The sequence below is a fragment of the Falco rusticolus genome, chromosome 7, assembly GCF_015220075.1.
Source record: "Falco rusticolus isolate bFalRus1 chromosome 7, bFalRus1.pri, whole genome shotgun sequence".
In the NCBI taxonomy this organism is placed as follows: Eukaryota; Metazoa; Chordata; class Aves; order Falconiformes; family Falconidae; genus Falco; species Falco rusticolus.
In genome coordinates, this window is record NC_051193.1 from 30,624,567 (window position 1) to 30,650,960 (window position 26,394).

Below are 26,394 nucleotides of genomic sequence, written 5' to 3' on the forward strand. Positions count from 1 at the left end.
AAAAACGTACTTATTGTCTGGATATGTTTTGCTGTTCGTGGTGAATAAAAAAACCCCAGAGTTCAGCTACAAATATTTTGCTAGTGTTGATGTGAGGTGGGGGGAATCCAACCCCAAGCCCTTCTTTCTCTTCCCACCCCCCATCTTACAATTTTTTTTGGTAAATTATGTTTGTTTATGCAACATTTTGGCTTTCATTTTCAAAGGGAGTAATACTGTTTCTGATTATGTAAGTTAAGCTGAAAGCTGTGGAGTGTTGTCTTCTGAAGTTTTCAGAATACTCAGTGTATCAGTTGCTGTTACTGGTTTTCTAAGCTGTAACACTGTGGAAATTTACCTGAAGGTTTCTTTTGTGCTGCAGCCTTTGAGAGCACCCTAAGGAGGCCAGAAGTGAGGTGGTGGGGACTGGGACTGAGTTTCTATGGGGTGCAGGCAGAGCTCCATGTGTGACCCAAGAGGGGAAGTTTTCTTCATCTACACTCTCCGCATCCCTGCACTGGCCTCCTCTGCAGGTTGGATAGTCCTGGGTGCTGCCCTGGTTTCTCGCCTCGTTGCTGAGCCGGCGTGTAAACACTCTTCAGCTGTGTAATTTCAGACGTGTGAGATGCTGTGTGGGATGCATGAAATGAGCCACCCCAGCGTTTTTTGTTTTTCCTCTTGGCGGATGGAGAGGGGAGATAAGTTGTGTGAAGCTGTTGTGCTGTGTGACTAAACAGAAGAGGCCTAAGGAAGCCATTGCTCAGGACAGGGGTAGTTAATTTAAGCAGGGAGTATGAACTTCTAATTAATTTATAAGTGTAGTTCCCTTTATGACCTGTTCCATAGGGAGAGTTGATTACAGGATCTCTTGTGTTGGGTCATTAAATAGTTAACATCAATGGAGATATTTATGTTTCAGAAGCTGAGATTTGCCCACATGTGGATATAAGCATTTCCAGTAGAACACATTTGTAACTACCTGGAAAAAAGTCAAAAGAGATGATTAATGTTTTGTATGGAATAGGTTTAATTTTGTGTGCCTCAAATTTTTAGCAGGTGCTGCAGAAACTGTAGAAAAAAAGTATCTTTTCAGCGTGTCCCACCTATGCTTCACATTGAGTGATTCACAAAGTAATAATCAAATGAACAAGAATCTCTCAACTGAGTCTAAATGGAAAATGTGGCTTTCCATGGTGTAATTATTCCAGAAATGATCATTTCATTGTAGGCAAGTTTAACTAAAATCTGAGATTTCTGCAAAATTATTTGAAAGAAAGAATACGGTTCTGTTTTTAAAGCAAGGCAAAGAAACAGTAAGAGCTTTGAGTCTTGTGTGTATCTGTCTTGATTACTAGTTCTGCTTCTGATAGAAAGGGGTTTTCAATTTTCATAAATGTGTTCTTGTCGTTTGCTTACTATTTTGTTACTACAGTAATGTGGCTGAAAGTTCTGTACGCACAGTTTCATAAATTTTCAATTTTTTTTGGTAGAATTTCTAGAAGCTTATTTCAGCAGTACACTTTTGCCCATGTGAAATGGTTGCTTTAGAATTTTTCCAGTGGTCACTTGCTGTTCATCAGGGGTGGGTTTTGTGCCGTGGCTTAGACTTTTGCTTTGTGCGTGAACACCAGCCCAAATTTGGCAGAGTTCTGAGACAGTGGAATATTATTTTGTGTGTAACAGCTAGATAGGCTTATCATAATTAAGAATGATCAGGTGTTTTAGCATCTGTTATTAACCGGAGTGTACATGTGTCATCCTCAGAGAGCAAATGAGGATGATTTGTTTCCTCTTAGGTGTGACAGAGGCATCAGTGTCACTTCTGTTTGTAGCACTGCTAAGATCAATACTAGGATGCATCATGTGATCTGGGACTTGGCATACTTGAAGAAGCTATAGGAGAATGAGAGAGATGTAGATCCATTAAATGATCAAAGACCCAAAGAAAATGCCTTATGCCATACAATTAAAAAAGTATCTGTTTGAATAGTTTATCAAAAAGCTTGAGAGCAGATATGGTCATAGTGTCTTATGGTGAGAAAATACTGGTCTAAGACAAGAAGAGCTAATGCTGTCAGCTAAAGCCATAAATTAGGCATGTGTTTTTAATAATGAGGAAAAATATCTGCTGGCAGGAGCTGGTTAAAGTGATATTAGAGTGTCTGTTTACGTGTTTCCATCTAAAAGTTACATTTTAGTTGAATGCGAGTTACTGGACTTAATTAATGGGGGGGTGCTTCCTTAGGAAATCTTAGGGACTATCTGCTCTGTGAGCCCTTTCCATCTTGCAGTTTCCTAAATTAGCAGCTGTAAGACCCCCCCGCTTTACCCATTTTAAAAGCTTTGAAAGTTTGTAGGAAAAGTGGTAAGGGATTTGGGTAAAAAGCGCGGCTTTCAGAAATTAGACTAGTTGGATATTTCCTTGGAGGAATTAAGACTTTGTTGTTTCCTCTGCTCTGTATATCTTGGGCGATGCTGTGCTAGTTGCTCAGAGCTGCTTGCTCTTTTGCTGCTCAGCCTGAAACACTGGGTTGTGATGTACAGAATGGATGACGACTTGAAATGCAAGTGAACTTGGTGGGAACTAGTCCTGAATACTACACAGCACTAAGTAAACATTCAGAAAAATCAGGATGTCTCAAATTGGGAATAGAAAATTAATGGTTGTTTTTAATCTGAATCTTTTTATTTCTCAGTGTTCTTTTAAATTAATACCTTGTGAGTAATACAGCATAAAAGTGACTGTCTTTAAAAATGTTATTTTTGTTTGGATTGAGAAAAACGAGATAAAATGGAATACAATGTTATACAAATTCTTTAAGATTCACTGCTTTTATTACAGCCACGTAACTAAAGGATTGCTTTAATTTATGTTAATAGAAGCAAATCTGATAGAATTATTTTTGCTTTTCTTTTAAAAAAATCATAGACTGTCACAAACATTTTTTAAAAGTCTTGATTAAAGGTAATAATGCAGCTTAGTGAAATTCAGGTAGGATCCAGAGTGGAGCAGTGTTGCTTCATTCATTCATTTTGAGCATGAAATCCCTTCCTTCCTAGCCAGATTTTTGTTTTTTAAAGTAATTATTCTGTTTTTTTAATTCATTATAATAATTCATTATTTCATTATGAAAAATAATTTTTTCTTCTGAAGAGTAGTGTGCTGGGTTTTTTCTAATTATTTTTTTACTCAGATCTGTAGTTCATTTTGTTGCTTCTTTAGATCTGTTTCTTCTCATTAGCACATTTTAGCAAGCCTCACCACATTAAAGTAAGGCTGTAGATATAACATAATTTTAAACTGCTTAAGCGTTTCTATTTTTTCACTGCCTTCTGCCTGTCCTGAGTGCAACCCTTTGCATACCCTTTATCCCCTCTTGCATTACTGCTGGGGAGAACGCTGATACCGTGTGCGTTTGTGATACCATGTGCATTTGTGATCTTTGTTGTCAACTGAAAACAGTTCAGTGGCAAATGTCTTGTGTTTGCTTGCTGTTCCCTTCTTTGGGTCAAAACCTCAGGGAATAGTGAACAATTTCTCCCAATACTGTGAAGTGATCTTCTACAGCACAAAAAGTTAATCTGTGTAGACTTTCAGTATGTTTATTCCACTAAATTTGTGGTGTAAAATGCAGTAATTTATTGTGTGTGATGTGTTACATGTCCTTATGCTAACTTTTGCCCTTCTTAGGCATTCACCTTCCCATTTCCAAACAAATGTCTTAAAAAAGAGTCAGGTAGATCACTGAAGGTAGAAGGGAAGGGCTGCCCTTACAGAAATGAGTGAAATCTCAGAGATGCCGATGATGTGATTTTTTAAAAGAAAAAGAAGGATGTTATCATGGCTGTTTCATACAGACTCCTTAAAACTCAGTTTTTGATTATTTTTTTTTTTAAATTAATTTGAGGAAATGAAACACAATATGCAGATGAATCCAAAATTTGTGGAGTTTTGATATATACTTAAATACAGGCAGTGAATTGCTGAAATGAAAGCTTTTCAGCATCGCTTGTTGAAAAATGTTTATGCTCCCTTTTTCTGAAAATAAAGGGTTGTAATTTGAACCTGCCTTTTTAAAAGAGGAGTTCCCTCCAATGTTGTTTCTAGGTTGAGTTTGAAGAAGGAAGTAATTTGTAAACTGTTGAAATACAGTTCGGTGTCAAAGCAACTGAAGAATAAAATTACTCTAAATAGTTGCTCTTATTTTGAAAGTGTGTCAGAGTGGAGGAGCTTTCTTTATGCATAGTTGCTATTGGCTGCACAACCCCCTTGTTTCTGCAGCTAATGATAGATAGGAATATTAATAATGTAATTCATGCCTGGTCATATTTTGCTGCTTAATCATCTTGTTTGGCACTCTCCCGGTCATGTTCTGTGTGGCCGTAATTCAGGAATGAAAGCTCACTCGGGCACTGGTATTACAGTCCAGTAATCAAAGAGGCTGGGATTATGCAGATAATGAAAGGACTGGTCAGCGTGTGTTTACCCACGAAAACTGGAGTGAAGTTAGAGACAGTAAACAGCTGGGGAGCTGCCTTCCGAGCCGGACGATGGCTGTCGCTCCTACGTCACAGCTGCTCTGAAGATCCTGGGTGGGTAGGCAGAACCAAGAGCTCGCAGGTTCAGAAACGTGTCAGCAGTATTACTTGTAGTTTCCGCCTTGAAAAACTTCACCTCTTACAAGTTTGTTGCCTTTCGTATGCTGCTGCTGTCAAAAGTAGTATTTCAAAGGAGGTTGCTAGCATTTTGTTAGAAAATAGTTGTTTTATAAGCAGTTTCCTGAACATCAACATAGACTAGAAAGATAGAGAGAGGGGCTATAGCATGGCTCTGAATGCAAATAAAATAGGAAGCTTGTTGTTGTAGTCCTTAATTTTTTTGTTAACAACTACACTTTTTAAAATCTAAACCTAACATTTTCTTGGAGGCTGGCACTGAACCTTGGGAACTGCTTGTGATTCAAAGCGTTGCTATCTTCGTCTGGGTAACTTCTAAAAAACCTTTGGAATAGAAGGGAATTGCTTGGCTTGATACTACGGTGGTTGTAGTTGAGGGGGCACTGTAATGAATGAAATGATGGGAGGATAAAAGGAAGTATCTAAAATGAAAGGGGAAAATAAGTCTGATTGGGGGTTTGGTTGGGTTTTTTTGTTTGTTGGGTGTTTTTTTTTTGTTTGTTTGTTTTTAAGACTTAAGGAGTCCTTTCTCTCTCTTGGTTTTTAAATGGTATTTAATCTTTAGGTAGTGTAGATTCTTCTAAGACACCTATGATTTTTTGTGAAGTGGTTCCCATGCTCTTGTCAATGCATGAATAACAAATAATAGAATGGGTGGGGAGGAAGTTGATTGTAATTTGACTTAAAAGCATGAATGTTTTGACCTCAACGATTGGCAGTTTGAAAAGAATGATTTGCTGTGCTGTTGTGTTGTGAGGTTGAGTTGTTTAGTGTTAATCACCATCCAGTTATGAATATAATTCACTTGTTAGACAAGTGAATTAGGCTATAAGCTAGTGTTGGACTTCTAAACGTACCTTCAGTAAGCACTGGGGTTAAAAGGAGGGATGTTCTTTTGAGTGCTACATTGATGGAAAGAACAATATTCATCTTGTGGATGTAATGAAGGTAAGGTTCTTCAAGTTGGAGAGGACTGAAAAAAATTTTAAAAAATATTTTTGTTATAGTTTCTTATATACTTAAAAGATGGATTTCCTGAGATACTATTTTGAGTGACTGCTCATTGTGAAATTTTCATGCATAAAGGATAAGGTGTTGGGTTTTTTTTTGGTGGGGTTTTGTTGTTGATTTTGTTGTTTGCTTTTTGTAATTGTTTATGTTTTAAGTTCTAAGGTTAGGATGCTTTTTGGTTTGGTTTATAACCTGAGATGGCTTTATTTAGTAGCTGTAAACTTTCATTGTCAGGTTTAATTTAAAAATATTCTATCTATGCATACTGTAGCAAAGCAGTGGACTTGGAGGACGGGTGACCCTTACTTTTTTACATGATACTTTTATGTGTCTTATATTTACAGAGCTTTATGAGACATGAGAGTGGAAATTAGATCAACTTATAACCTGATCCTATCTTCAGAATACTTCTAACCTTGAGAGCCCTAAAATCTGAGGAAGTGTAGGTTCAGTCTCCACGGTGTAACCGTTTTTCCCAGCATTTCCGAATTAACACCGCGTTTTATGTTATTCAGAAACAAGTCTAATTTGATTATATTAGCACTTTGCCTGATTAAGGGTTGCTGAATCAGGCTCATTGTTTGAGAGGTAGGCATGTAAAGGGAGATGTGTGTTAATGTCTGTGTTAACTGGCTAGTGTGTTACATGGTAACATTAGCAAGGCAGGGGTGACCTCTGCAAGGATGTCAAGAGAGACTGAGTTTGTATTTTAATTTGAAAGAGAGATTGCAGTATATTTTACTTTTTGCACATTTTTGCCAAAGTTAACACAAGTTTTGAAGAATAAAGGTAAAATTTGCTTTAAAAAACAAGTTAGAATTTGAATTTTCCAAGTTTTTAAGTGGAAGTCGTAAATCTGGAAGCTTTTGTACCAGTCTTATGTTTTAAATATTTCTATAGGAAAAAAATACTGTGTTTCTGTTTGATTTAAGGAAGGACAGCAGCGTTGCTTATTAGGTGTAATAAAAAAGAAGCTTAATTTCAAAATACCAGTCCAGTGGGAATTTTGTACACCTCTTGTTTGCCTGTGTATTCTACCCCTTGGACACTCAGAAAACATTAGGAGTTTCAGTTATTATAATTCAGACATTTCATCTGGCCATCATTTTTTTGGTGTTTTTTTTTTTCTTTTCTTTTCCCCCTAAACATTTTCATGTAGTTCTAAAATTTTTCTTCCTACAGATTTCGATGAGTTCATTACTTCTATTAAGAAAAAAAAAAAAGCTTACTTTTTGTTTTTAAGGTGGGGGAAGCCCAGAAACTTAAAATGACCTATGATTGTTACCTTAGACCTACCCAAAAGTAAAGAGATAATGGCAACTTGCTAAGTTGTGACAAGAAGAGACTGGATGATCAGGGAAGGGGGAAGACCAAGGGAAGTTGTTGCTCAGTCACAGAGTCAGGAAGCAGAGAGGAACTGGCCAGACCTGTTGTGTAAGAGGAGCTGGGCTGCAATCAGGTGCAGTGCAGTGGAGGGGAATTAGCTTCTTGATACTGGAACCAGGCCCAGTAGGGAGGGATGGAGAGGTCTGCTTGGGCTGAGTTATTCTGCAAGTGAGAGAGAGGGAAGTGTTAACTGCGGGCAAAGTGTTTGCAGTATCTGAGCTTGCTCTAATATCTAAACCATTTTCCCCTCAACTTTTTTAACTGAGCGCTTGTAACATTGGAAAAAGAAGAGGAAAATTCAAGCATTACTTAATATGATCTTAGTTAGGGATTGTGAGGATTTGTAGAAATGATAATAAAATTTTATTCCTCAACAGGTGAAGTAGGTTATAATACAATAATATAATTTTCTTTGCCTTACAATTATTTTAATAAAAAATACTGATGCATAAACTTGCATCTATCTACACGCTGGTTGAATTTGTTTTTTCTTCAGGTGATCTGAGCTATTGAAGGGAGGGGGTAAATACTTGCACCATTAGTACCCTGAGGTGGTGCCAATGCCTGAAGGAAGGATTATCTCATAGTGGGAAGAGTAGCGCCCAAAGCAGAAGAACCTGCCATTTTTCTCTTCATTGCACAAGCAGCCTTTTTTTTAATTTCCCCTACCTTCCTGTATCCTGATGGAAACCTTGCATTAGGCCAAGGAAACCTGCGTGCCCAGGTAAGGCTGCGTGCATGAGAGAGGACAAACCGGGCTGCTATTTGCACCTTTTCTGAGTGAGGACAGACAATGCAGGAGAGCTTATCCATCTCTGGTAGGCCTGGTTGAGTGCAAGAGATGACACTGACATGGCAGAAAAGCCCCATGGGCAGTAGGGACCTGCGAGTCCAAGCCGAGAAGGAAGCGTGCTGGGTGGACGTATGCCATGGGAAGTCAGTGCTGTCCTCTTCTGTGGCTGAGCCCAGCCCAGGGCATTTGGGGTGATGGGAGCTGAGTACCACCAGAGATCCCTTGTGTCTCTAGGCTTGATGCAGATTATTGTAACTCACGCTGACTCGCCTGACCTGCCACATCTGCCTCGGAGATGGGAGGAGATGAGCCTCCTGTAAAATGGTCAACAACCCTCAGGCCTTGGTCTGTGCAAAAACTGCTTTGGCTATGCCTGAACAGAACATCCTATGGAGAATCTTGAGTCTGTAACTGGGAATAACCATGTCCTGTCCCATCGCAGTTTTTTCCACAGCTAGAAACTGCTCTAAATTTTTCCAACATTTTGGACCAACAAGCATGAGGTTTGGGAGTTAGAGAAAGAGGAGGGATGCTCTTGAGCTGGATTCTAGGGCCCAGGTTGCGTGGTGCTCCTGTGGTGGGCTCTGCTTGTGCTACGGGGGCTTGCTCCCTCTGCTCACTCCTCGCTGCCTCCGGGCACTGCACGTCCCTCACTGACCTGTCACGGGAAGCAAGGATTCTTCATTGGTTTTGTGGCACCATACATTTGAACCCAAATAGATGTGCAATCCTTTTCAGTGACACAATGAACTTGAGTTCTTGCTGTATTGCTTGAGTCCTCAGTCAGGCTCAAAGTTGTACGCAGCTATATGGAACTGTTTCTTTAAAAACAAAAATAACCCCAACCAACTCAAACAAAACTAATGTGAGAGTAAGAAGTAGGGATGTGCAGGGCTGATGTTGGTGGTGATTTGCAGGGCAAGGATTTTGTACATGTTTATTCTTTTTAGCAGAATCACATTTAAAGCAGATTTGTTTTGCCTTCATTTCAAGTGAAAAGAAGTTCCTTTCTCAGCAAAACAAACCATCATAGAAGCATTCAGTTTCTCATTTGCAGAATAAATCATTTCAAGTTCTCTTGGGTCCACATGGAAAAAGTACTCCACCGTTTTACCGGATGCTATGTTCTCCAAAACATGCCATTTTTTAAAATGGCTGTTTCTTAATGATCCACAGCTGAAGGCCCTTCCCTTTACTTTTGGCAGCCTGTGCTGTCTTTATCGGGTGGAACAGGATCTCTCTTTCGTCCTAGGAAACAGTATTAATCCTGCCAGCATTTAACTGAATCCAGGATTACTAATCTGTTGAAAAGCTCTGCTTTTAGTTTTTACAGATGATGTTCAGGACATCTGATAGTCGCATTCATGTTGTCAAAAATGCTTGCTGTGTTTGTCTGTGGAAACCTCAGATTTTCTAGAAGGGTTTCATTGTATTAATATTAAATGATTGCAGTCTTCATTAGTAAAGGATGAGTCAAGTTCTCTTAATAAAATGGTAATTCTTCTCATTTAAGTTCTATGTTTCTGAAGTAATGGCTTTTAAATACTCAGCATTTAAATTTGCCTTTCTAGTGGAATAGTAAAGTATTACAACGACCGTGAAGTAATTTAGGATGAATTTAAATAATTCAGTTATTTACTTTTCCCAGTGTTTTCCTAGTAAAAGCTGCCTAACTGGTCTGTCTTGTCTCATGATTGGTTTTTCCTGTTTGTACCAATTTAGTTGATAACTATGCAGAAGCTGAATAGTTGGGAGGAAATTCCCAGATGCGTCAACTTAACTTTTCATTAGCAAAGTGATTAAGAAGCAAGCGGGGCTCGCTGAGTTGCTTGAAACATAATTTTGTAGCTGTGAAGCCAGCTGTTTTACATCATGTACATAAGAAGGTCTGTGTGGAAAAACACCTGTTTTAGAATGGGTTGCTTGTGAGTGTGTATTATCATTGCTTCTTTCACTCTTTAAAAATGTAACTTTACATGGGTTTTCTGTCATTTCTTCTGAGTAGATCCTGGCGAGTTTACAGATTGGTTTAGGTAATATGTGGGGGGAAAAAAACCAGCCCAACAAGCTGATGACTAGGTAAAGTACAGTTGATCTCTGGTGCTACAGTTATCTCCTATTTTATGTGGTGCTTCCTTACAAGATTTAGAACTTTAAATGCAGAAAACTCTTGTGTGGGAAGGTTATTACTTCAAAAAAAGTGCATGAGTGAAGTTGCTATAGACTTTTAGAGGCTAAAATGTGGTTAATCTGTATTAAACTCTGGTCTTCATCTTGCATGGGAACAAATTTACTGGAAGCTTCCTCATCTGAATTAATGCAAGTATGAGACATACAGATTCCTCAATGCAGCAGCTCAGAAAGAGTTACTCAACTGGGTTACTTTTCCAGTTGTGACTAAGGGGCCAATTAGCAGCATCCGGAATGAGATGGCATCGCCTAGGTAAAAATAGATGGCATTTGGAGAAGCTGGGGGCTGTTTTGGAGGTCTTTGGCTGCAGACTGAGAAAAGCAAGACAAAGAGGCAAGCTTCTGAAGAGGAGTATTACAGACATGATTGTACAAAACTCCATGAGCAGGCAAAGGTAGGAGCAGCCCTGAGAAATGGCAAGAAGCAAATTGGATGCTCAAATTGAAGGGCCCCTGCTGCTGAAGGAATGCCTGAGCTGAGTTCTTGGCTGCCTTCTGACAAGACAGATAATGCTAGCATTGATACTGAAGTGAAACAAGCTGTAACATCCTCTGAAAACGACAGGAATCAGGGGGAGTGGGTGTAAAGCTTGCTAGATTGTTAGGTCTTAGGTTAAGGATTGATACTTTAATGCCTCTCAGAGGAAGGAGTAAGGCACACAGAAGTGCTGCTTCAGCTTGTTTGCTTGAAGGTGATTAGTTGATTACTGCCTGTGTCTCTGAGACCAAGTACCCTGGAGAACTTGATGGCATGGGGTTGTATTTTGCTTTCTAGTCTTTACAGTTATAACTTAGTCCTATGACCACAAGAGTTTTGATGGTCCTTTTCTGTCATTTCTAGGATACTGAAGCCACTGGATTAGTATAGTTTAAAACTCTTTTGTTTTTTGCTGACCTACTTTTACTGCATATTAGCTATTGGATTGGGAAAGGGCCATCTGTATACGTGCCTGCTGATACAGCCTGAATGTGAAGTAAAGAGAATGTAGAATGCTGTCTGCCTTCTCTTGATAAACTTCAGTCTAGTGGAGGTAATTACTTAAAATACTAATTTTTATTGTAAATGGCATGCTCTGCTTGTCATTTAATAACGTATTAGTGAGTTTGATATTTCATGGAAAAAAGTAAAGGCGGCAGGAAGAATGTGCCTCAAGTCCTCTTTTTAAATACACAAAGGATGTGTAAGTGTACTAGTAAGCCTGCTACATTTTCTAGCTTGCCCATGCTTTTTAGAAAGTATGATCTGTGTATTCATATGGTCAGATACAAAGCACGTTTGCTGTGCTATACATGCTTTCTTGATCAGTGATCTGTACCTGCAAAGACTCTAAAAAAATGCCTTTTAAAAGTTATGCTCATTCTCCAGTAGTGTATTTGGATTACCTCACTTACGATGAGGAGCTTTCAGGCTTACCCACGTGTGTATAAACCTGCAAAATATGCACTTCTCCTGCTGAGTTTTTCTCCATTAATTTTTCATGGAATATATAACTGGTGAGCTTGCTTTCCTTTTTTTGATTAGTAAGCAATAAGCTTTCTTCTGCCGATTAGAGCAAAGGTGTAATTGCAATTTTAATGAACCAATGTAACATTCCCATTGGCTTCAATTTGGCCAGGATGCCAACTGAAGATTAAGTTTGCAACCACAGTACAGCTGAGGATAAATATTGTTGGTAATCTAATTTCAGTTTATCATCTTCAATAGAGAAGCACCTTAACTAATGAGTAGTTTGGAAGAGGTAGAGAGGGTAGCAGTTGATCATGAAGAGTATTATTTGGTAACCACAGAGGAAATGTTTTAATTGTATTTAATGCCTGAACTGTTATGCCTGGCTAATACTTGTAACAGTCTAAACTAAGAAAGTTTTGAAAACTGACTTCATGCACAGCAGAGCGATCTTTAGTTACGTTAGTTTTGTGACATAACCGTGTCTGTCTAGTTTTCAGTTTTCTCAAACTAGTTTATGAACCTTAAGAACTTAATGCAAAACTCATTTGTAATGGGTCAAATATTTGTTTTTATAGGTAATATGCTGTTGTACATTGATAGTCATGTTGGAGGGGGGCTAAGTAATCTCTAGAGAAATTCACTTCAGGTGCCAAGGCTCAGTGATCTGAGCTTGAACCAAGGTTTGCCTGTCCAGTAGCAGATGGCATTTCTGAGGGACAAAACCCCCTATGATTGATATGCATGCATGTAGGTAAATATATTCTGCCAAAATAAAACTGCATTTTTTTTTTAATTTAGTGTTTTTGGAAGAGGTCAGTCAAAGAAACGTAAAAAAAAATTAAATGTCCATGCACATTATGGTAAAGCAAGGCTACAGTCAGGGTAGTTCTTTAGACAATTACAAATATTCAGAAATTAGGCTTTTATTTCTTGAACCTTGTGTTGGGGAGATAAAATGTTTACCCCATTTAGGATTCAAGCATTAAAAAACCTCATTGTTTAAAAGGTAGAAAAGTAGCCTAATACTCTATATCAGTCAGGTTTCCATATTTTAGAAAAAACACCTGCTTTAGTTACAACAGAGTGGTGTACTCTAAAGGTGAATGATAATTACTAGTAAATGAAATTTGGTTTAAAACTGAGCTGTGCTGTTCTGTGATGGAGGAGATCCTATTTTTAAAGGAATAGCTGGTATTTTTACATGGACGTATGTAATGATAATGCAAATATAATCAAATATCCAGCATAACACAGACTAACTTGACAGGTTACAGGGGAGTATTATATAAATGTCATGTTTTTCCCTTTTACTTATGAATTGTTCCAGATCCTGAATAATCTGAAAATTAAGATTAAATGGTCTAGAATGGGGATGTATTTCTGTGGGAATGAGGGAGAACTCTACAGTAATTGCAAAATAAAAATAAAATAGACTATTTATTTTCTGTCATTTAGACAGGTCTACTGGGCTTGGCAATATGAGAAAGGGTGTTCCCTTAAAGCTTGACTAATTTGAGGTACTGTCATAAGGTATTGAATAACACAGTCTGAGCCTTACAGATGACCATATCTCAGGGCAGCTGGTTGAGCATAAGCAGTAGAAGGCCTTATGCAAGGAACATATCTTAAAGGAGGGAATGATGTGGTAACCTCGTTTCTTGACAAAGAAACCACGTGGATTGCTTGTGGATGGAAAGTCCTCACGTAGCGTCTTTTGAATAATGCTTTCTAGTTTCTAAGTTGGCAAGGAGATGTTATCTCAGTGTGTAGATCAGGGTTGTACCTTCAGGTTTGCCTGGGTTTTTTCATGGGTGGAGTGTAGTAGGGGTTATGTTCTTCTGCTCAGGAAATGCAGATGAGTAGTGGATGCTGTGGCTGGTGTTCCTGAGGGATATGCTGCTGCAGATGCATCATCCTCTGCAACCCCAGCTTGTTTTTGGCATAACAGTGAATCCGGCTTGAGGTGTTGATTCTGATCTGAGGGCTGAAACTAGTATTTAGAAGACTAAATGAATAATGAAGGCCAAAATCCAGTAATTTTGTTCATCTGTCATACTGGGTCTTCTGCAGTAAAGAGAAAACGTGTGTAAGAAATTGAGCTTTCGGGCGGGGGGTGGGGGCACCTGTGTGTGTGGGGACTTTAGAATGCACCATCAGCTTGTTTCTGCGCCTTTTATCATAACTGTTGGGTATGTTTATTAAAATTTGTCTCTTTCTTACACAAACATAACATCTTACACGTGTGTGGTTCCGTAAAATTCTTACTCCATTACATACATGGCTCCCTCTGCGGAGAGAATGAGAAAGCAAACACATGATGGACAGTTGGATTGCGTAGTGCCTTACTGGAAAATGTGGGAGACTATTGTGGTGAATTAGCATAGAGTAGAATATGTTCTTGACTAAATTTATCCTACCAAATGAGAAGGGAATGGAAGTTATGCTTTCAGGGTTCAATTAAACTTTTCTTAGTGTATAAACAGAGTTATAGAAACCTGTATTTTATATGTATGTATATTATTTAAGTTAATAAATATAAATATTTTTAAATATAAGCCTGAGCTCTTAATGGGTTTTGTTACATAGAATAGCTCTCACTTAATTACTTCTTTCACTGGAGAATAAAGTACTCCTGTGACTTCTGGGATAAATTAATGGGTCAGTATCAAGCAGAGTAGCAATCGTGGCACTTGTTCTGAGCCCATTTGAATGGGAGTTATGTTTTGGGTTTCCCATGCTCTTGGTTCTTTTTTTTTTTTTTTTTGTGGGTGTCTTAAGTGTTTCTGAGTAAATTTCATAGAGCAACTCTGTAGTTCGAGCAAAATTAATACTGCATATTTTTATTTAGACAGATGGCAGTTTCAGAGCACTTACTAAACAAGGTATAATTTCTGCACTCTTACAGGAAGCATCTACAGATATATAATTTTATCATGATTTCATTATGTACTTAATGCACCAAATCAATAAATTCCAATGGAAATCCTGAATTGCATTGTGACTGTGGTTAGAATGGAAGGTAACTGTAAGATTGCTGTGACATATTTGTGTTGTTATATTTAATGATCATTATAGAGCAAAAGCTTCTCATGTCATGCAGAAAAAAATTGTGATCTGATAAGAATCTTATCAAAAGGAAGACAATAATCCTCTTAAGGATTCTTCTGGCTTAGGTCAGCAGGCCATGGTGGTTTTTTTGCAAAGGTGTTACTTAGTAGCCTGGAACTTGAAACATTTTTTCAGGTTTTTAGATTTTTTTTTTTTGACATCCAAGGAACCTGGAAACAATGAGATGCTCATTATAAATTGCTAGTCTTGCCATTTTCTGATTTGCCATTAATTTACAACACACACAAAAAATTGCACACGATGTAACAAGATAAAGTTGTAGCTACAGTGTAATCCATCATTCTCTCTAAAATTAACAGAAACAAAGTACAAGATAAAAGTGATATGAGCAGAGCATGACGAAGTTGAAATAATGAGCTGAGTGTCTATTGATGTTTGGAATTCCAGTGCTCTATTAGGAATTCAGGAATGGATGGAGGATGGCAGGGTCTGGAGACTAGCTGGGCAGTTAAAAATATACTGGAAAACAGCTTGAAAGACGTGATTTTAAAGGAAGACAGCAGTAGGGTGACCCAGTGGAGCACTACGTTACTCCTGTGTAGCTTAGCTCTATGTCTGTAATTTGAGAAATCACTTGGAAAAGGAGATGGCTTTGTTTACATGGTGTTTTCTGTCTCTGTTCTTTGATGTGTTTCAGGGTAGAGGAGCTGAGTAAGTAGGTAAGTTAGGCTTGTTATGGATTTGCATTTGCTCTACCTGTAGCTTTTACTATTCAAATGCCTACAGGAAAACCTGACTAATCTGGTGTACAGCTCCTTCTGGTAAGAGCTGAAAGGAACCAGTGGAAGGTTCAGCACTGGAGGCATTACCAGCTAGAATTGAGAAAAGGAGTAAGTAATAATAGTTACTAATCCTGGAGTCTCAAAAACTCTACAAACACTTTTCATGTAGAGTCAGTCTTGTGTTTGTCATGGAGCATGATGTTAAAATTCAGAGATTTTTAAGTTTGTGTATATTTTGTTTCTTAGACTAAGGGTGTTCTAATACAGCTCTGGGAGCACCAAAGCATGAGCTGATTGTCCTGGGGTTTGGTATTCTCTCTCAGCGTAGTATTGGGTTGTTTTTTTACACACCTAGCTAAATTAATGGATCGCTGCCTAAAAATAAAGCAAAAGAAAACACCAACCAACAAACAAACATTAAAACCCCCAAAGCAACCACAAGTCCTGTAAGTGGATGTATGCTTATGTTTATACAAATGTAGAAAGTAGAAGATGATGATTTGTTTTTAAGAACATTTAAAATCTGTCTTTTTTCTTTTTTTTTTTCCTCTTCCTCTTGTAGAAGACTTCGAAAGGTTAGAATTATGTCTTTCATATCTAATGGTAGAAGGTTAGGCAGAAGGTGTGTGGCAAAGGTATCCTGATAATTCCTTCACTACCTCGGGTCAGTATTCTCAGGTAGCAGGACCAACATGGACAGCAGCTCTTTGGTGACTGTTCAGCAAGCTGGCGACTTTCGCTTTTCTGAGTGAAGGTTAGCTTGTACTTTGAAAGTGCAATCCAGTAATAACCTACTTTAAAACAACTAGCATGAACTTCTGAGCCAGTAGAAAAGAAACTTGAGTCAGTCCAGGAAAATTTGCCACAATAATTCTTAGTGTTTCAGCAAAGTATTTTTGTCTTATTTAGGGATTTTATGCCACGTATTTATGTGTATTTTTGCGAGCCTTTTTGCTTCCATTAAAAAAAATACTGCTAAACATTGTTCCTGAAATATCAATAAAAATTTTGGGGGGAGGGGGAGAAAGCAACATACAAAACCTGTGATCAGCTTGGGAGTGAAAAAAAGTGTTAATTTGATGTCTGGGCAAACTCACCATAAATAAAGGTGTCACAGAGTGTCAGGAACCTCCAGATATGTAGGTGCTTAATCAAATCTAGCCCCTTTTTTGATGTTTGGAGCTTTGAGCCCCTATTTTTTCCAAGTATTCTGCTACTTTTATTGTGTTACCTATTCACCAAATAATTTTTTCCTCTCTGTCTTTTCCAAGTCTCTTGCTCATGGTCTACCTCATTCGCTTTCCTCTCTTGGTCTTTTAATACTTTTTTATGTTGTAGCTCTGCCACCTTTGGCTTCCTACTCTGTCCCCTTGTTATAATATTCACAGCTGCTTTGCTGTTCTTCCATGTCTTCTGAAATCTTCTGGTATGTTCGTCCACTTGCTTTTCTCCCATCAGTTTTTCTCTAAAATTTGTGTCATTCGAATCCTTTTCCATACTTTGTCTGCTATCATCTTTGATAAGGGTAACTTTTGGCTTGAATGTATTTGTAGGCAGAATGGGTAAGCTGACTGTCTTGGGTTACTCCTTTAGTCTAAATTCTTCCTGTTCATTGAAGAATGAGGGGTTGAAAAGTGTTGTCGACTTACCTAAGGCAGAAGGCATTGCTACCTGATTATGAAAAGACATGGTTACTATTAAGTGGTGATTATTAGTGCTATCGTGAGGGACACTGTATACAGCTGTCCTGGTTGCAGCTGGGATAGAGTTAATTTTCTTCTTAGCAGTTAGTACAGTGCTGTGTTTTGGCTCTGATGTGAGAACAATGTTGGTAGCATACTGATGTTGTTAGTTGTTGCTGGGTGGTGTTTATGCTAAATCAAGGACTTTTCAGTTTCCTCGGTGCTGCCAGCCAGAGGGCTGGGGGGGGGCAGGGAATTGGAGGGGACACAGCCAGGACAGGTGACCCAAGCTAGTCAGAGAGGTATTCCATACCATATGGAGTCATGCTGAGTATATAAACTGGGGGAAGAAGAAGGAAGGGGCGGATATCTGGCATTATGGCGTTTGTCTTCCCGAGTAACCGTTACGTGTGATGGAGCCCTGCGCTCCTGGGGGTTGCCAAACACCTGCCTGCCCGAGGGAAGTGGTGAATGAATTCCTTGCTTTGCTTTGCTTGCCTGTGCAGCTTTTGCTTTACATATTAAATTGTTCTTATCTCAACGCTGGAGTTTTACATCCCTTTCTGATCCTCCTTCCCGCCCCTCTGGGTGAGGGGGAGTGAGCAAGCGGCTGCGTGGGGCTTGGTTGCCGGCTGGGGTTAAACCATGACAACAACCAAGTATCTTGCAAGCCTCTATTTTTGAGAGACCTGGAACAGCCATTGGTATACCCAAATACCCTGGTGGTCTTGTCTTCCATTAGTTGCTCATGTATTTTCACTATCCATTATGTATTTCTTTGGCTGCTTATTATTATCTGAGATGTTTGATATAACTCTGTTTCATAATGGATTCATCATGTTAGGTTAGCGATGAGTGAGAGTACCCAGACTTGTAAAACCTAGGGCACTCTAGAAGCTCTTTGCTCGGTTGAGAGTGACACATCATTGGTGCTGATTTGCACTAATACAGTCCTTTTGCAACAGGTGTGGATGTAATAGTATTTTGCGGTGGCTCATCAGCAGCTTTGACAACCAAGCTTGTGGTCATGGTCTGCTCCCAAGTTGAAAGATGTTCACAGCGCAGACACCACTGGGCAGTGGTGGGGTGAACAAGTGTTGGTCACAGATTGCCAAAGCGTAGCCTAAAGGAATCTTCTCACTGAAACCTTGACTGCCGTGGCTCTGGGTTGAGCCGTATGGGTGAAAGTGAGGGGGCTTGCACTGTTGCCTGCGCCATGTCTGCTGTGGCAGTAGGCAAAAAAGTTTATTGAAGTTTCATGAACTTCAGAAGTCTGTTTCTTAAAAATATGCTTTATTGAAGTTCTTTTTATTGTCAATTTGGTTTTAATTCTTGGTCTTGCGATGAAGGAAAGGGCAACCCTTCCTCTATGGGTTCTCTATTAAGGGACTGAAGCTCGTAAGATTTTTACATACATGTGTAAAGGCAGAATTTTGATTAATACATTTAAAAGTCTGTCCACACTATACAATTTTGTTGTGTCTTAAGAGTATATCTATTAAGCAGTATCCCCTGTTGCTTGTAATGCTACTCCATATGCCTCAAAGCACTCAAATCAAGTGGTAGATCTACACTGCTTTCAAACTACTCATCCCAGTAAATGGTGTTTGTTGAAGACCTCTGTGAAGTGATCGGGGAGTATCAGCAAGCAGCAGAGGGATTTGCAGTATCCATGACCCCTGTGAAGCTACCCAGGAGACTTCCACTTGGTGAGAACTCGTTCAGTTTGATCAGGGAGAAATTTATGGTCAGGGGAATAGTTTCAATTTTGTGACTGATTATCTGAAAAGCCCCTGATTACCAGGAAAAGTGGTGGAGTGTGTCCGGTGTTGCACTTCTAATCATGCATTTTTGAATGTGCTGGAAACAGTATGTTAATGTTGTGCTTTGCTTTTTGTGCATGTTCGCTCATAAAAGTCGGTTTGAGTTTGTCCCACTGTGTTTATTGCTGTGTGGATAATGTTGGTACTGGTTAGACTTTATATGTTTGGTGCCTAACTGCTGCCCTGCCTCTGTAATTATTAAGTATAGAGAATGGGTTGGGAAAGCAGCTTTGAAAAAAGCACCTATTATAAATGAACGATCACTGACTTAACAAAGCATTCAAAATATTGACAGCCAGTCAGGAAAATTGAATTAATGCAATCAGGATAGTGATTACTTTTCTCCAGAAGTGTGTGTAAGAAAGAGAGGGCAAACAGTTGTACTTTTTGGCATGTTAAGAACAATTATCTGCTGTGAAAAGTGGCTTATAGAAATGTGGCTCGTTATGTGCTGGGGTATATGTATGATAGGACCTTGTGTTGCTGAAAGCTTTGGGCTGGGTGTTACTGGACCTTCTGCTGAAGTGAACTTCTCAAAGAAGACCAGAAGGCTTTCAAAATCAAATTTGCAAGTTTTATTTGACTAAAAACTTGAATGTTAGCTTCTTACAAAACAGAATCTTCATAGTGACTTACGGGGGGGAAAGATGTAGACATAAAGATGTTTATGCACTGCTGCCTACTTTCTGCAGGTAGGTCCTTGGTTCAGTAGTTGGTTATGCTTAACTTGGTGGCTTGGTGAGTGGCAGCAAAGCAGAAGTGGTTTGTTTGGGTTTTTTAGAGCTATTATGTCACAAAGTCGTTTTACTTAATGTCCTGGGTTTGGCTGGGATAGAGTTAATTTATTTTTCAGTAGCTGGTACAGTGCTGTGGTTTGGGTTTAGTATGAGAATAATGTTGATCACACACTGATGTTTTAGTTGTTGCTAAGTCATGCTTACCTTAAGTCTAGGACTTTTCAGTTTCCCATGCTCTGCCAGTGAGCAGGGGCACGAGAAGCTGGGAGGGAGCAGAGCCAGGACAGCTGACCCGAACCAACCAAAGGGATATTCCATACCATGGACCATCACGCTGAGTATTTAAGTATTCAAACTGGAGGAGTTGGCTGTGACCTTGGGGTCACTGCTCAGGGACTGGCTGAGTGGCGAGCAGTTGTATTGTGACCACGTGTCTGGTGGTTTTTTCCCCCCTTTTGTATTTTATTCCTCTCTCCCTCTCTCTCTTTTTCATTGTTGTTATTATATTTAATTTTATTTCAGTTGTTAAATTGTTCTTATCTCAGCCTGTGAGTTTTAGATTTTTCCCAGTTCTCTTCCCCATCCTCCTGGGGGTGGGGGCAGTGAGTGAGTGGCTCTCTGGTGCTTAGTTGCTGGCTGGGGTCAAACCATGATACTTAACTATGAAAATAATAGTCCTAGGTTTATTAAATAACTGGAAGATATAGAAACTGAAGAAAAAGGGGATTTGTTTTGCCATTCAGTTGATTGGGAAAGAATATGGGAAACAATCTCAGTGGTTGGAGGTGAGTGAATACATTCTCAGATTTTGGGAAATTGTAAGGAAGTTCTAAAAATTTGTGGTAGTAAAAAACTTACTATTAATCTGTCTATCCCCCATTCTGGACATACTTCATTTTTAGTATGTTTTTTGTTTTTTATGTTTAATGTGTTCTTTGCTTTTACTGTCATACAAGAAGATGATGCTAGTTCTTTATGCAAAAGTAATCTTCAAGCTAATTAATAACAGTAATCTATATACACTGGAAGCAATAGTTATTCCAAGGCCATTTTGATTTTAGCTATTAATAAATGTTCTGGTAGTACACATGTGGGTGCAGGGTTGCATGTGTGAGCATATCTTGGTTTTGCTTAATATTTTATGTGTAATCTGTGTCATTTGTCTTGTTTTATTGTAATTCTAGGCCCTATGCTGTCTTGTGTCTGCAATCCGCTGACTTTTCCTTACAGCTGCCATGCTGGTTTAAGGAGTTCAGTCCCTCCCCCATTTTCACTTCTTCACTTCCCGGCATCATACCCTTCATTGCAAAACTACAGGCTGAAGTGGATCAGGAACTGAGCCAGGTGCTCAGCATCTCCCCCTTCTTGGCTTTTCACTAAGCACTTGGGGGAGAACCCTAGCTCAGTTTTCTGGATGCTATTTTGCAGCTCTGATGCATAGTTTCAGTTTTCTATAATCCAAAATCATATACTTGTAAATTAATTAAAATATGAATGCAGTGTAAACATGAATATTTTTATATATGTTAGAGACTTGCAGTAAAAGTTTGCTGTCAGATTTTTATGTCTGTTTGATAAAAGGACGCAAAAGGCAGAGGCTGCAGACAGGACTGGTGAGAAAGGATGGGCTGGTTGGATTAAGATTATTTTTGAATAAGGCTGTTAAGAGAGAAACTGAATTACTTTGGCCATTTTAGAATTGGTATGTCAGTCCTTGTAGTAACATTTGTTGGTCCATGTCTAAAATAAATTACAGTATTTTTTGTCAGTTTTTCTGATAACTTTATAAAACACTTGATTTTGTTAAAGGCTCAGATTCTATCTTCATTATCATTGTTCAGATATATTAGTACTTGCTTTCACTAAACCAATTTCTTTTTTGCATTTTTGAATACCAGGTGTATTTCAGAAGCTTTGTACAGTTTTAAATGGCTAAAGAGAAAACTGACAAGCCTGAAGGTTAGCTTGTAGCAGAGACCTTCTGAAAATGAGAATTCTCACAGTCATCCAGACAGAAGTTTATCTTTCTTTAAATTTTTATTTTAATAAATGTATGCTCTCCTGTGCATTGGTCATAAATCACACACACCACCTAGTAGTGTCATTTTGATTTTGTTATAGATTAATATTGAAGTACTATAGGTTTTTACACAGATGTATTAGAGCAGTTGCTCAATTATCAGTTCTTCCAACTGAAAGTAGACACGATGGTAATATCGCAGGTTATTAAGTTTTGCAGCCTGAATGTTTGGCTGTGCGTCAGAACAAGAGTAAACTGTTGCAGAATTCATTGAAAGCTCTGAGTATCCGTCTGCTGAGAAGAAAATGATTTGCTGTTTTTCATCAACTAACTGCGAACATCTGTAAGGAACAGTGTGTTTCATTTCAAGTCATTGCATTAAGGAGTTCAGCTCTGCTGTGGAGCTCAATACGTCCATACCCCAAGTACTAGTGTGCTCCTTGCTCTTGAATAGTGGCATGAAGATGGCTGGGGAAGTCCATTCTTAGTGACCTTTCAGTAAGGTTTGTACAGCTGTGAAAGAGGCATTAGAGGATAAAGGAAAACTCCAAAAAAAACCAAACCCCAAACCAAAACCAATCAAAAAAACCACGACCCAGACTAGCTAATGGCATGGCCTCTGTGGCAAGGTTGGGAACATGAAATACTGATTTTACTGATCTCTGCTGCCCTTTTCTTGTGCTATACTTATTAAGATCCCCTAAAATTTACTCTTACATACTTTTCCCACATTACCAAGTAGAAAAAACTTAGGCATTAAGTGTTTCCCTGATTCCAAGTCACCTGGAATTCCCAAGGACGGTGAGAAATATTAAGTGAAACTTCTTACAATTTTATTTTGTAGTATGAGTGGCAACTTCCTTAATAAAGAAAACCAGATATGACCAGAACAGTTGGTTTGTGGAGTTTTATTTTGTGGGGCTTTGGGGGATTTTGCTGTTTGTTTGTGGGTTTTTTTGATTGGGTGGTGGTGGGTTTTGTTGGTTGGTTTGTTTGTTTGTTTTTAGTTTGCCCCTGTAGTTTGTGTGGCTTATTGACATAGTAAGGCTGGCATGAATTTTTTGTAGTGTTTTAGAGTGTTTTTTCTTGAGAAAAACTTAATTACATTTTTTTGTTTTGTTCCCACACCTCCAGATACTTAACTGGAGAAAACCAAACTTCTGTCAGTTATTTTAATGCTTTAGTTGTTTGTTAATTTTTATTTAATACTGACCCTACCTTAACATGAAGTGTGATCTGGAGTCATGTGAGTCTGGTTATAACTTGTGCTGAATTGTATCTGAATGGATTCCCATCTGTGTGCAGCCTGTATTTTTCTTTGACTATGATGCCCTTGTTTGTCAAAGTAAACGTGTGTGAGCCATGTAGAACAATGCAACCCAAACCCCATTATGTTCATATAACGTTGCAGATTTTATTGATACCATTTACATATTTTCATGTTCTGTGGTGAGTGATGGCATAAGAAAGAATGGAAGTTAGAGTTAAAAATAATACTCTTGAAAAGTAACTGGTTGCACTTTTGTCACCCCCCCACCCCCACCCCCCCGCACACCCAGCTTGTATTTAAATCTGTCTTTTGGAATAAATTGTTAATTGATTAATTGTTGCCTGCTTGCTAATAACAGTAAACTCTGAAGTCCGTTCTCCTTTTTTGTATTATTTGAAAGCAGGTAGTCAAGAAAGCATCCACAAGTACTTTGCTTCCCCAGGCTCTTTATCTCCTGTAAGGCTGTAACCTTAGAAGGGTTGCTAATAAAAGTGGTCTTTTTTGTAATGGGTGCAGGCTAATGAGTTTCTTTGACCCCTTGGCTTATCATAGGTTTCAGCAGTGCCTGCTGTGAGGCATTTGAAACGTGTTCGAGGCCAGTGGAATGGCTTTAGGGTGACCTGGTTTGGGGACCTTTGGTTTTCCAGAGGTGTTTGGGGGAGATTCTTCTCCTGTGTAGCTCTTCTTGATAGGGTTCTGCAGGACCATGTTTGTTGCATCTTCAGTACCACAGATAAGTGTAGCCTTTGGGAACGTGGGGTGAACGATTCCAGTGATAAGAAACATGGTATCATAACTAACTGCTTCCCCCTGCTTAATTTCCTTTGGACACCGCTGTTGTAGAGCTTACCCAAGCCTAATAAATATGAGATCGGTGTGTGCTGCCTAGTATCATCAATTAGACTTTTACCAAGATCTTGGTTGTACTTTGCATGATGCAGTTTGCTAACCTATTGAATCCTGCCACTACTGCAGTGATGTGAGCAGAAAAAAAGGTTGAATAAACTGTTGTGCTTTATCATGCCAGGTCAGAAAGCATGTAGCATCTGCAATCCGTATTTATTCTTTTCAGTGTTGAAGCAATGCACTGAATTGATGTGAAGTGCCTTGGGGTCCTTGCATTTCTATCAGTACTTTTTAAATATGCGGTTGTGTGCTATGACCTTGTACTATTTCATAGGTCTTTTGAACTTGAACCTAGTAACTGTTGTGTACATGGTTTTAATTTAAACAAATTCATGGTACTTTGTCCTTAAAACTACTATACAATTTCTGACAGCTTCCAGGGTTTACCAAGTATTCCTTAGCTCAACAACAGAAAGTTCCGTCTAAGGTTGTTTTTTTACTAGTATGTCCAAGTTTTAAGAAATAAACATCAATCCTTTAGTATTAACATTTTCTAGTTGAAATGTATTTATGTGTTGTATTGTGGTTTGGAAGGTCGTCTGCTGGATTCCAGTGCTGACGGACCATTTGTGCCTTTAAAGAAAGAAAAACCAGAAGGTAGATCAAAGGAACTGAAGTACCCGCTAGTCTGACAGGGTACTTTCAGAGTAAAAATGCATATTACATTTCTGCAGCTTTCTGCTCTTGTTAGCCTCTTGTGTATGTGAACATCAGATGAACTAAGCTTTCTGTGTACTCTTTTGACGCACTTGGTAAACCAACAAACCACTAAGAAGTTGACGTTAATTTTAGTGTTTTATTGTCTTTTATCTGCTGAGAATTAAGAAAACAGTGCAAAAGCAGTAAGTAGTACATTCTGCTCACTGTGTTGGTCAAGCACATACTATTATTTTGTGTGAAAATGTTCCTATTAACGCATGTTATGTGTTCATAGTACAGCAAAAAATCCTCACTGTGTTTCAGTAAAATTGATTTTGCTTTGGAAAGGGTCCACATGGGGGTAATGATTGAATCTGAAAACTTGTTTGCAGAATTATAGTCTTACTGTGTACTCATATACATATTCATGTACATTCATATAGGGTTATAAATGACGCAGTGTTTTTAGAAATACAAATTACTCAAGCTTGATGTGTTTGACAGTTCTTTCATCCTTCTTTGGAGTGTAAGTTAACGATGGTGAATGTCAGCCGCCAGTGTATGTAGTGGTATATCGTAGAATTAAGTCTTGAATGTTGTGTTCGCCTTCTCCACTTCAGCCTGGACTTTTCTGGTGAACTTAATTTTCTTAATAGCAGGTGATTAAATCACTTTCGCACTATGTTGTTCAAGGTCTCAAACATACAATAGTAATACAGTTCCTATAAATGGTTCGTTTGTTAATCTGAGCTCTGTTTTACAAAATTCTATGAATGCTGCTTTCCTTTGAAATTTATGTTCAAAAAGAAATCCTGTTTTGTATAATAAGATGCCAGACTCACCAAGATTTCCTTTCTTGTTTCATAGACGTTCCATCTTCAGAGCAGCCTGAACTGTTCCTAAAGAAACTTCAACAGTGCTGTGTCATTTTTGACTTCATGGACACGCTTTCAGACCTTAAAATGAAAGAATACAAGCGCTCCACTCTTAATGAACTGGTGGACTACATTACAATAAGCAGAGGCTGTTTGACAGAGCAGACTTACCCTGAAGTAGTTAGAATGGTGAGTTTCTTCTTTCTCGTGGTCTCTTTAAATCCACTTGCAATTCCAGATGTGTGTTGTGGGCGAAATTGAACCCTGGAGTAGGTGGATTAAATAAGGCCTTTGGTTTATATTTTGTACTAGACATCACTAGAGGATAATTCTCCAAAGACAAAAATATTAATTCTTTTATATTCTTAATTAAAGTCAGGTAGATGATGGTTATTACAGTGTAACAAGTTTATGAAAGGAAACCTGGATTGTTTCCTGATGTAGAAAGCCAGCAGCCATAAAATCAGTGTCCCTCACATTTCCCCTCCCTCACCCCCACGCCCCGTATAAATAATGGAATAATTTTTGCAAGTTCCTTACCTTTCTTTGAAATTCATCCAAGCTCTTGAGTGTATACTTTAGGTGGAGATAGCCTAAGGTATGCACAGGTAATGATTTTTAAATAATAAATGCTAAAAATGTTGTATAGGATCAGTGTGAAAACGTCCTGGGTTTATTATGTGGATTCATAGCAGCTGCTGTTAGAGTGAGCAAGATTACTCAACAACAAAGCCATACCTTGTATATACAAATTGTCAAATAGTGTTTTCAATATAAAAATGGAAACAGTACCAGATGCTAGCTATGTGGTGAAGAATGATCATTGTGATTGGCAAAATCAATCACTGCTTTAAAATGTTTATTCTGTACTACCATACAGGACCCTTTAACCTGTTACCTGGATGAGAAGGCAATTAGTTAAATATAGATTTGGTGATGTTGGTTTTCTAATGGTACTGTGTGAGCATGGAATCCACTGGCTATGTGCTGTAAGAAGGAAAACATGAATAGATTTTACATTACATTATATGTGCTCCTCATTTCTTTGCTGGCACACAGATGCATGCTGTGTTGCTTGTCTGTAATACTTAAAAATAGCTGTAAA

At 38.6% G+C, this 26,394-nt stretch overlaps 1 protein-coding gene across 4 annotated transcripts in view; it reads left to right on the forward strand.

Annotated features, from left to right (window-relative positions):
- The window catches only part of PPP2R5E (protein phosphatase 2 regulatory subunit B'epsilon), a 77,449-nt gene that overhangs the window by 18,873 nt on the left and 32,182 nt on the right, over window positions 1-26,394 (forward strand). For 3 of the 4 annotated variants that reach the window (XM_037394246.1, XM_037394244.1, XM_037394245.1), the window contains exon 3: window positions 25,282-25,478. In XM_037394246.1, coding sequence (XP_037250143.1) covers window positions 25,282-25,478 — 197 coding nt within the window. Of the gene's footprint in view, window positions 1-4,340; window positions 4,573-25,281; window positions 25,479-26,394 lie in introns of those variants that run through there. The other variant, XM_037394247.1, reaches the window with a different exon arrangement.